Source organism: Helobdella robusta (assembly GCF_000326865.2).
Source record: "Helobdella robusta unplaced genomic scaffold HELROscaffold_1, whole genome shotgun sequence".
Taxonomy (NCBI): Eukaryota; Metazoa; Annelida; class Clitellata; order Rhynchobdellida; family Glossiphoniidae; genus Helobdella; species Helobdella robusta.
This window is the reverse complement of record NW_008703570.1, coordinates 558,953-571,536: the sequence shown is the minus strand read 5'-3', so window position 1 is coordinate 571,536 and position 12,584 is coordinate 558,953. Positions and strand designations below refer to the sequence as shown.

The window sequence follows — 12,584 nt, the reverse complement described above, 5'->3', positions numbered from 1 at the left end:
CACTTTAACTTTTTAGATTTATACATCAAAAAAATTAAAATTAGAATTCCACAGAAACAATTACTTTTTATCTCTAAAAAAACCCAAAAAATCATCCTTTTTTAAATATTTAAACTATTTATATTTTGCTTCAACTCTGAACCTTCCTTAAAACCAAAACGTTTTAAATTAGTGCCAAAAATGGACAACACAAAATTATTTAAAAATGATTGCTCAGCATTAATGTTTTAACCATCTGTTCGTTAGTTCACTTTTTTCGTCGTTTTAGCTTGTTTCCCGGCTATGCCACTGGAGTTTGTCAATGTCTTTGTTTATATACTCTTTATGATGTCGATATCGATAAAATATTTTAACATATCTTGGATATGATCTTGGTTGACAAATATTTCTGATAAATTATCTGGAAAAGGGTATTTGAATCTGTATTGATTAGGATTTCTGCAATCTGTCAGCATGTGTTGAATTGGTGGTGTAGTTTTTTATATTGATCACAAATTGGTGGTGGTTTCTCTCCTAAATCCGTTGGAGTGTCATTTTTTGTGCCCAATTTTTATTCTATTTAATTTAACTTGGAAATTTCTATTGAACCTGGAAAATTCTTTTGGTTTTTAGTTTAAAAAAATGTAGTTGAAATTAAATTGTTATTATTCAAAATTTTTCTGTCTTTCATTTTAATTTGCACTAATAATAATTAATGAGTTTTTTTGTTTGTACTGCTGTATGGCTAATAATGTCTTAATCAGAAAATATTTATCGATTTAAACTGAACATTGTTGGTTTATTTTCAAGATAGTAATCAATCACTAATTACAATTACATCCACACTAAACGATCACATACGCAATCACACACACATGCAATCACACACACACACACACACGCAAACAATCACACACGTAATCACACGCATACAATGTTTACACTTTGCAGGAATGTATTCATGCATTCCTGTTTATTTCATTTAAGAGCAACAAAACAACACTTGTGAGTTTTTACGGTTGATCAGCTTTCTCTGTACAAGGCGGCATAATGCCTGTCTAATTGCGCTACAAGTGTCTTCTTATTATCATACATTTTCCGTCATCAGTTTATATATATATATATATATATAGAGAGAGAGAGAGAGAGAGACAAGGGAAGACAGAGAAACAAAATGAAAGAGAGGGAGATAGTGTGTGTGCGTGAGAGAGAGATGGAGAGAGAGAAAGTAAAACAAAGAAAGGAAAGAGAGGCATCAATATTAGCCACAGCCACATTTAATCGCGCCCATATTATGAATGTTATAATGTTTTATTTCATTTTGTTTAAAGCCTGTGAGGTTTCTTGCAAATGTTGGATTCGAATTCGAAACGCTTTTGAGCAAAAATATTTCTACCCACGAACATAAAAATTTGTTTCATCTGTAACTACGGTGATTGACCGCAAACAAAGAAACCAAGCAAATTGGAAGGTGATCTCTTACAGGCTGTTGAATCGCACTGTGTTAAATTTTTAAATTTCTGTTTTGATGTCAAAGAATCATGCAGCCAGACAGCCAACAACAAAGAAACAAATGGGATAAAATAATTGTGAAACAACGGAGTTATGGTAGAATTTCAGCTAAACAACTTAACTCACGCAATGACATTCATAACATACCATAACATAACATACCATAACATAACGTAAGAGCAAACACAGCGGGAGCCATCGGGATAAGCACACTAGAGCATTGATGACAACCAACTGACACATGTTTTCATAACCATCATCAGGGGAATGGATCGGCGATAAACTATCATCACTCGCGAGCAGTTTGTTGGCGTACTAACCTCGTTGCTTGTCGGATGTCACTGCATCTCCTTATCACTATTCAACTAACTGCACTTCGGAATGCATGTTGTTGTTGTTGTTGTTGCTGCTGTTGTTATTTTTGTTGTTGTTGTTGTGTTGTTGTTATTTTTGTTGTTTTTGTTGTTGACAGCAGTTTGTTAGTTCAAGCGAAAGATGACGATACCGTTTGAAACAAAAAAAAAAAAAAATATTTTATTGTTTGTTGATAAAAATAAAAAGTTGCAAACATTTTTGTAAATTAGATTTTAATGATTTTTTTTAAGTTTTGCCCGGCTGAATGCTGTATAACAAAATTTAACAGATTGAAAATTATGGTGCAAAAAATGAGTAAACAAAAAATCAAATTTATATAAAAAAAAACAGTGGACAAATAAAATTTAAATCTTGGCAAAATGCATGGAATCTGATGAATAAATTAAAAAAAAAACAACAAAATATGTTTAAGGCCACGAATAAATAATTTAAAATTAACTAAATTGTGAATAAAATATGATAAAAAAACTAAATTGCAAAAATCTTGGCACGCTAAAAGTCGGTAAGCCACTAAAGGTATGTTTCGATACTCGACAAATATCAATGATGCATCTGAATAAACAAGAACTTCTATACAATATAATTAATTGAAACCTTTCAATTTAGATGTCCAAGCAAGAAAGTGACATTGCTGATGTTTACAATAACTTCTACCCATTAACAAACGCACGTGTTGGTGTCTGTGACCTTTGTATCAATTTAAAATAATAATTTAAAAAGCTATATAATCACAAAATTTAAAAACTATTACTTTAGGAACACTGCTTACTATTCAATCAAGGAAAATGAATTATCGAAATAATAAAATAAATGATGAAATAAAATAAAATGAGCTAAAATTAATAAAAGTTGTGGTCTAGTTTGCTTGTCATTCAATACGAAGGAGGCCTAAATAGAAGATGTTAGTTTTTCAAATAGAGACTCAACCAGCAGGGATTTTTTCACAATGTATTGAATTTGATGATGACAAAACTACATTATCAAATTGTTTCTAAAGTGTTCAGACCAAACTAAATTGACCAGCGATAAATTAAAAATAAAATAAATTAATTAATTAATTAAATAAATTTAAAATAAATTAACTTAAAATAAAATAAATTATATTATAAAATCCGAATGTAAAAATTTCGAAAGTGTTTGTTAAAAGGTTAAAGCTATTTTAATAATTCTTTAGGCTCAATTGAAGGATTTGGTTATATTTGTCAATTTTAAATTCTTTCCATAATAATAATAACAATGAAATAGTAAGATAAGGGGATGGTTTGCCAGAAATGGAATCTTGTTATTGTAAAGTTGTTGGGTTGAAGCGTAATCAATGTTGTAGAAACGTTCCACCTGAATCAATTGGCGAAGCAATGAAACCATCAATTGTAAATACCACATCAGTTACACTCGTATTTATCCAATGTGAAAGACTTTTTAATGAGTGTGTGTATGTGTGTGTAAATGTGTGTTCGTGTATGTCTATGAACGTTTTTGTGTGTGTATATGTGTGTATGTGTATTTGTTTGCGTGCCTGTGTGTGTGTACATATATCTACTTTTATAAAGACTTTTAAACGCATATTCTAAAATAAATTATTCCAACTTTCCCTGCAATTCATATAAATTGTCACATAAAATATTGGAAACCACACAATTAAATCCGAAATACATTTAAATAAGATTTCAACTATGTAATTATTTGATACTGTTTGATACCGATGTTGATACATTGAAGAAACGGCATGTTCGGCACATACCATATCATTTTATCATTGAGATAAACGTGATCTTTAGATGATACCATATCATCCTATCATCATTAGGTGATACTATATAATCGGGGTGTCATTATTCTATCTCGCGATTTTATTCGCACCACGGTCATTGTAGGTAATTATCCTCATTACATCCCATGACGTCATCTTTATATCTTATACCATCATCATCATCGTCATAATCATCATCATCGTCATCATCATCGTTCGCATCAGGGTTATCGTGAATTACGTGATATCATATGATATCATCTTCATATCTCCACATAAACATCATCATCATTGAATATATCACTACCATCATATTTTTTCATCATCGTCATCAGTTTCGCAATCACAAGGTTGTTATTTATTTGAAGATTAATGATATTAATTTAATAATTTTGATGTAAGTTATACATATATATATATATATGTGTGTGTGTGTGTGTGTGTGTGTGTGTGGTGTGTATTCGTGTATATGCGTGTATATGTTTTCCAGTATACATACATACATACATACATACATGCATGAATCTATTTCAATTGTTACAAAACGTCAAACAAAAAGAAACCACAAAGTCGTCTTAAGGAATCTCAACCGAACATACATTAAGTTGTCCCACTGACGTATGCTGAGTAAATAAAAATAGAGATGTCGAGAAGAAAGAGAGAAAGTGGGAGATGTTGAGAAAGTGCTTGAGAGATTTTGCGTGCTTTTAACGCAAGTTAAAACAGACGCTTACAGAACGCACATGACTACATGACCACACAGGCACGCACAACCACACGCACAAAAACTGAAAACCACACAACGAACACACAAGCGTATTCAGCGTGCACAATAAACATGCTCACACACACACACGCACACATGCATTCATGCACAATGTAAACTGACCAGGTTAAACGATGTTCCCTGGACAATTGAATTGATATTAAATAGAAATGAAGTTGCGCAGACACAAATTAATGTACTGCACAACTCCTGCCTAGGTTGTTGTCGAGTTGTTGCTTGGTGTGTTGCGTTATTTTGTTGTTGGGATGTGGCTGACTGTGGTTGTCTGTGGCTGGCGGTGGTGTTGTTTTTTGTGTTGTGTTGCTTGTTTTTGTTTTTGTTGTTGATCTCCGTGTGAAGTTGCTATTTGTTTCTTGTGCTACACAGACGACAACATTGTTTGCCTGCGAGTTGAGCACCCTGTAGGTGGAATGTGGTGGTGATGATGACGTGGAAGACGACGAAGATGGTCTGATGAGGAAGTGAAGAATGATAACGACGACACCATGGTGTGAGATGTGAGGATGCAGCCAGGATTTGTTTGGGGAAGCTCTCCGGAATGTTATTCACGTAAGGTAACAGAAGTTTTATGAACATTAATCGGATATCTAAAATTTTTCAATTACAACAAGCAAACCACAAAACAAAAAGCTAAACAACTAGATATATAAATTTACACAAAATGCTTTATGACGTAATTGTTTCAGAATGTTATAGTTGATCAAGTTGCAGGATGCAGTTTCAATCCTAGTGGTGGCAGTTTCAATCCTGGTGAGATTGCACTTTCAATCCCGGTGGTTGCGGGAGGTTGCAGTTTCAATTTTGGTGGTTGCCGAATTCTCATTCCGATGGCTTCAAATTAACGCTGCTTATGTTCTCGTATATGTTGGATGAATGGATGGATGGATGGATTAGATAGATATAGAGGAACAGTGTGACCAATTGAAGCTTGGTAATATTGAAATGTCTATCGGATCAGCTCACTATGAGAATGATGATGATGATGATGGTGGGGATGATGATGAAGATGATGATGATGGTGGTGGAAATGATGATGAAAAATTTGGTGACAAGTTCAAAAATAATTATAACAATCAGCTTTTTAGCTGTTGTACGTTCACGTTACACATTTATCGCACACAAACAACAGCACGCCAATAGAATGCTCTCACATACAAACACACCACACACACACACACACACACACACACACACACACACACACACACACAGAGAGAGAGAGACAAACCCAATGACACATACACATTCGCGCACACACACACGCACACATACATGCATACACACTCACATACACATGCGTGCACACATATATGCACGCACGCACACACGCACACATAGTTTCTTAGGATACCAACAAGACACCTCAGACCGCGGTGAAAGTTATACATTAACGATGTTGAATCTAAGACCTCCAGGATGTTGCGTAACGCTACAGTGCAACTCGGCACCACCAGCAATAGTAACAATTAACAACGAGAATTAAATGCGAAAATTGAATACCAGTCGTAATGCGTGCGAGTGAAGAGAGTAAGGTAACAAACAAGTTGTTGAACAATTGAAATCAATGATGCTGTCTGGCCAGCTAACAAACTGACCGCTGAATTCTAACAACACTAATCTATTTCTATCTGTTTGTCTGTTTGCGTCCGCATGCATGTTTGTGTGTTTGTTTGTGTGTGCGTGTTGGCATGTTTTTGAGTAAATGGTGTCTCTTTTGAAACTTAATTTTAAGGTAATTTTTAATGAATTTTCTCAAAAAAACATTGTTCGAAATGAAACCACGAACGTGTGCGGGTATTTTGAAACGCATTTTAATGAGAATTGAAAGCCTTTCCACTCAAACTCTTCAGCAGTCGGCAACTGACTTCCAGATCATCCTGGGGTACCTCAGAGTGTTGTATGGAAGACAGCACACAAACACATTAACTGATCTTAAACGAATTCTCGCCTTCTCATTGGCTGATAAGATGCACTAGCTCCACCTACTCCGGAGATATAACAATGTCTTTTATATGGTTCTGCTTATATTAATTTCATTATGATTAATTTTCATCAAATTTCAATTGAATGTTTTTGAATCATTGTGAGTTAACCTTCCACTTTTTGTAACGGTCAAAAATCAAACGAACAGGAATTAAATTTCTTAGCAATGGATGCATGCATTTTAATGCCCAGACAACTGAACTTGATGCTGTTACCAAGCAACCAGCAACAACAACGTCAACAACAACATCAACAACTACAACAACAACTGCAACAACAAAAACAACGAAACATTTTTGAAATGGGGTTCAGCGTTTGGGCAAGATGTCACCTTGAACCTGGTTTCACCTTCCACTCCGACGATGGTGAGGTCATGTTGGAGAGGTTGGAGTTGTACGGGCAGCTGGAACTTGATGACGTTTGTATAATTTTAATTTCTAATTTTTAACTCTCACTCAGTGGATAGCAATGATTAAATCTTGTCTGCAATGTATAGATAGTAATTAGTCGAAAAGTTGATGAAACCTTTCAAAAAAATCTGGTTCAATTTTTAAAATTGTTTCAAATCAAATTTTATTACAAAGAACGTTGAATTCCAATTCACATTCTTTTATTTATTCATACTTATAGTTAATAAGTCACTTTTAAATTTGAAGGTCTAAACCTGGATCTTATAAGCAACTAATGAGTTTTTGCATTCGGGTTCATTCATTTTCGATGTTTTTTACTGTTTGTATGTAATTTCTATTTAACTATTTCGATCAATTTCTCTTCAATTTGCACTCATTTTTACGAGTTATTGATTAATTGATTGATTGATTGATTGATTGATTGATTGATTGATTGATTGATTGATTGATTGATTGATTGATTGATTGATTGATTGATTGATTGATTGATTGATTGATTGAATGGGTTGATCTCAGTTGAAATATAAATTATGCTGGTTGGGTGGCTGGCTTCTTCTGGCTTGAAAGATTTAAAGGTAGGAATTGTTTTGAATGATATCTCATTGGAAGGAGCAAGCACTGAATAATGCGTGGGAGGTAAGAGAAGGAATGAAGGAGGAATGGGGAAGTCAGTTAATGAAAGAAAGCAAGCATTAGATGGAATAAATTAATAAATGAATGGATGATTGATTGATTGATTGAATGAATGGGCGAACGAATAAATGAATGAACGAACGAATGGGTGAATGAATGAATGAATAAACGAGTCAAAGAATGAATGAATAAACGAGTCAAAGAATGAATGAATTAATTAATTAAACAAACTAACAAATAAATAGAAAAAAGGAAGTGTAAAGTAAGTAAAAGAAAGTGAATTAATGGATAGATTATTGAATGAATAAATGAATGAATGAATGAATGAATGAATGAATGCAAGTAAATAAGCGATTGAATGAAAAAAAACAAACAAATGAATGAATGAATGAAAAGCAAGAAAACAAATGAATGAAAAAAGCAAGTGAATTGATCAAAGGAATCCAACAGATTCTCACTGCGTAACATTAACGTAAACACGTGCACCGTTCCATCATCTGTCCGTTTGTTACCTGCCTGCTACTGAAGCTGCTACTCGATGCTGGTGCTACTGCTGCAAACTTCTGTGCTGCATCGTCCTTATTGTTTATTATCATCTTTATTTCAGCATCATTCTCTCCAATCCTAAATTTGTTTGTATACAATTTTTCATATCATGAGTAACTACTTTTGTAACATATTTCATGACCATTAACTATTATCTAGACTATCAACAGGTCAAACATCCAACCAACCAACCAACTACAGTCTGCAACAAACAAGTTACTTAGAAACACATACATTGAGAATCATCTCATACAAACATACAACCAAACAAGCATATATACAAATTAATATATATGTATATCATACAAACAAACAAAAAACTCACAAATAACCCCTCACAAATAACAACCCCTCACAAACAAACACACACAGAGACAACACACAAACACACACGCAGACAACACACAAACATACACGCAGACAACACACAACAAACATTACCCAGTCATAAATATGATGCATCTCATTTAAACTTTCAATTAACAGCTCTGCATTTCATTTGCACGAACAACATACGCGTCATTATCGAGCACGAACAAAGTGCTTAAATACGCAAACTTTCACGCACGCACAAATTCGCACAGCACAAATTATTTATACTCGTCTATGAACTTATACACGTGCATTAATTGATACTTTGGTCTACCTGCTTATGCACATAAGAGTGATGGTAGCAACTGATTCCACAGTTTCAGGTTGCTCCAACGTTCAAAAAAAATGTTTATAAAATGTCAACATTCACAAAAAGTTGTTATTTGGAGCCGTTTTGATAATTTAGTCCGCCCGTTTCAACAGCCATCTGTTGAGTTACTAACTAGAATCAATTCACATGCACTTCAATTTGACTCACGCACATCACATTCACGCACATGCAGTTTCAAGCTGGTTGGGTAGGAGCTGGTTGGGTAGCCACAGTTCAAACAAAAACATTCTCACAAATTAAACACCCGCAATTTTTCCTAAAAATAAACGTGGGGTCAGCATTTATACAGTGCGGTGTTGTGTGGGGTGGTGTATTGTGTAGTGAAATATAGATTTAGTGTAGTAAAATGAATTTTAACAATTACTTTTTTGAATTATTAAAAATGATTTTAATGTTATAATATTAATAACAAAAGTCTTCAAGATAGTTTGAGAGTTGAAGTTTTGTTTTCGTCTTGCAATTTTGATTTCAAAGTCATTTCAAGTCATTTTTTTCTCGTCTACATTTTACAAAAAAATTTTCACTCACTTCAACATAAAGCAAAACACAAGCACTTATAGCACACAAAATAAGCACAAAATGTAGAAACAATGAACACACGCAAGAACTAAGAACCACACAACTGACCAACCATCTAACGAACGAACAACGCCAATACACGCAGTGCCATGGGACCTCTGTATCAGTTTGATAACTAACGAGATGAAGATGAAAGGCGTACAAAACATTAATTGGCCGAATCGAATCAACTGCCCGTCACAACCTTCACATTTCAATGCTTGCAAGCCTCTCGCCTCTCTGCATGTCTTTGCCGGTCTGCATGCGTCCTGCTGGGTGGATGCGTGTTTCGCTTTTAATGCACGTACAAGGAGTAGTTTGATCGGGTGTAGACAATTTGTGCACATCAAAAATGTCCATCAACTCGTGTACGCCAAATGTACGCACGTCTGCAAACTTTCGCACCGTTGCAATTCTACCCGCTTAAAACATGTTTTAAGGAACAGCCAAGTAGATCGCTATCAGAATGTTAAGGGAAGTATTGTCTTGAGTAAGAAGATTGAATGATCCTAAGTATTTATTTTTTATTTTCTTTCAATATTCATTTTTACAATTTAGTAAGAAGAACACTAATTCTTGAACGCAGGTAAGAAGCAGGTTCGGAGGAGTTGACACATTGGTGAGGGTGGGTGGTCTGCTTGTGAGGCATTGCAACTGGGTTCGATTCCTGCGTGCGACCGATGACGTCAGTCAGATGAACATGCTGGCCAGGTTGGTCAACAATGTTCCCACTTTCGAAATTGTTCGAAAAGTTTTTCCAAACGATGAACTCAAAGTTTATTTTGAGCTTAAAAAATGCAGCAGACGTGTTGATGTAGGCGCCCAGTTATTAAACCAACACACCAACAGAGCAATCTTCAACTCCCACAATTCAAGTCCACTTGCTGAAAACTCATATCCACGGGCAGAGAAACACATCACGAGCCTCAACGAACCACCGCGTTCATACGAACTAGACGATATACATCAGGGCACGAATTTCAACAGTCTCAGCTTTTGTAGGAGACCTCAGTTTGAATTTATACAATTTCCTTCAAAAGACAACACTTTTCGTCGCGGTTCCTTAGACTTCGACACAACGCAGACATACAGCCTAATAAACAACTCGACGAGACATGCATCCCTCAACTTCTCAACTTCTGGCTACGCGTCTCCATCCTGCCTACATGCGACCGATGATAGCGACCTCTGCCGGCCTCGCAGGCGAACGAGCGACAGCTGCTTGGAGGACATGCAGGATGAGGTCTGGTAGCTTTCGTTCATCTGATCAATATTACTTATTGCTTTCAATTCATTGTCTTGACTTTGAAAAACAATAATTGTCTATTTATTGCTTCTTGCACAAACTTGCGTGAGCAGGACTATCCAATGTAATTAGTTGTTTTAAAATATTTACTTTTTTAATAATTATAATAACTGAATAAATAAATAGATAAAATAAATAAATAAGTAAATTAAACTTTAGCCTTTGGATCTTCGGATGACAACAAAAAAGAGGCTTAACTCAGGCAGTAACAAAAGTGTAAATGACGACGATGATGGTGATGATGATGATGATGAGAACGAAAGCAACTCCGGCGATGATGAGGAAAGTGATGTGGATGTGCTGGTGGACGATGGCGACCTTGCAAGGACAGGAAGTCCCGCTGCTCGCGAAAAGGACTGTTCAATTGGAAGTAGGACAACTGCTGGCGGAATGTTGAAGCAGGAGTTGGACGACGATGAGGATTGCGATGAGGAAGTGAGTGACGACGACGACGACGACGTTCATAAAACTTTGAAGCCGTTGAAAGTTTCCACAACAGCTACAACAATTCTCAGCTACTCCAGCAACTCTGTAAACATCACGAACATTTCTAAATACTCCCTCCCGGCTTCCAACTGCTTGAAAACATTTGAAACTCAAACATCCTCCAAGTCGACAAATCAGACGGCCTTCTCAAGAACTTCCAAAACAACATGCAGTCAGGTGGAGGAGAAGAAGAATAAGAAGAGATGCAAGAAGTGGCTGCCGTGTGACGTGTGCGGGAAGAAGTTCGACAGGCCATCCCTACTGCAGCGACACATCAGAACACACACAGGTTGTACAGTTCATATTGTTTCATGCTGTCGGGTACGGTGGAACTTTGAGAAAACCCTCACTGATCAATGTTGTTTAATTGAAAAATGGTCACTCGTCACTAATTTATTATAATTATTTTTATTTACAAAACATACTGCAACAATGTTGAGTCCACTGTTACAAGCATAATAACATTAAAAAGCAACAAACATGCCCGAAAGGTGAAAAGCCGCACGTGTGTGACGTTTGCGGCAAGGCCTTCTCCACCTCCAGTTCGCTCAACACCCACCGACGCATTCATTCTGGCGAAAAACCCCACGTCTGTCCAGTCTGCAGTAAGAAGTTCACCGCCAGCTCCAACCTCTACTACCACCGCCTCACGCATAAGAAGGTACGTTCCTCAGATTGTCCTCGATGGTGCATTGATCCGTTTGCTTGTTTCATTTTCAACGTTCGTGTGTTTCTTTCTACGCGCCATTTTCAACAAGAACAAATTTAACGATGACGCTGAAAATTTTGAATTCCGAACAAACATTTTACATGCATTCACACTAAAATTTATTCATTGTTCAAAGTGTTGTGAATCATATATATATATATGTTTTTTTAAATAACTCGAATCTCTCGAAACAAACTATTTTCTGTCTCAACGAAGGAGAAGCCTCACAAGTGCACGGAGTGTTCCAGGTCCTTCCCAACCCCGGGCGATTTGAAGAACCACCGGTACACACACACGGGCAGCTGGCCGTTCATTTGTCCCATGTGTCGGAAGGGATTCACGAAGTCGTCCAACTTACGCAACCACATGGCCTTCCACTTTGGTATGACTTTCTTAATTTCATAATTTTCAGACTTGTGATATCAATCTGGTTAAATTATTTCTTCCGTGGTAAGTATGAAATCATTCAGTTCGTTCAGTTCATGCTCTTGTGTAAATTCCATGAATTAGTGACGTCGAACTTGCACGAATGCACAGCACAGTGGTTCTCTGTGGTTTGATGCTCTGCATGCAAAATTGATAAGTAGAAATTAAAGTTTTTACCGATTTGAAAATTTTGTAGCAGCAGATTGGTCAAAAAGTGTAAGAAATGATTGTTAGAAATCTAACTTCAAAGTCTAACAGCCACCACAATGTTATTATATTTGGCTCTCAATCATTCAATCAGGTCCTGAAGCCAGGCAGTGTGACAGGTGTAGCGAGTGGACGAGTGTAACTGCAAGTGGAAGGGAGGGACTCTGTGGCAACTGTTTCTCAACTTCAGTTAACAAATGCAACATCAACAACA

The 12,584-nt window shown here is 36.0% G+C and overlaps 1 protein-coding gene across 1 annotated transcript; it reads left to right on the top strand.

Annotated features, from left to right (window-relative positions):
- Positions 1-6,527: 6,527 nt before the first annotated feature.
- Positions 6,528-12,584, top strand: HELRODRAFT_93125 (hypothetical protein; the record flags this gene model as incomplete). The annotated part of the gene is made up of 6 exons (XM_009010450.1): positions 6,528-6,804; positions 9,823-10,044; positions 11,020-11,320; positions 11,520-11,689; positions 11,954-12,119; positions 12,465-12,584. Coding segments are annotated over exons 1-6 (1,230 nt in total), but the record flags the coding sequence as incomplete, so codon positions are not given.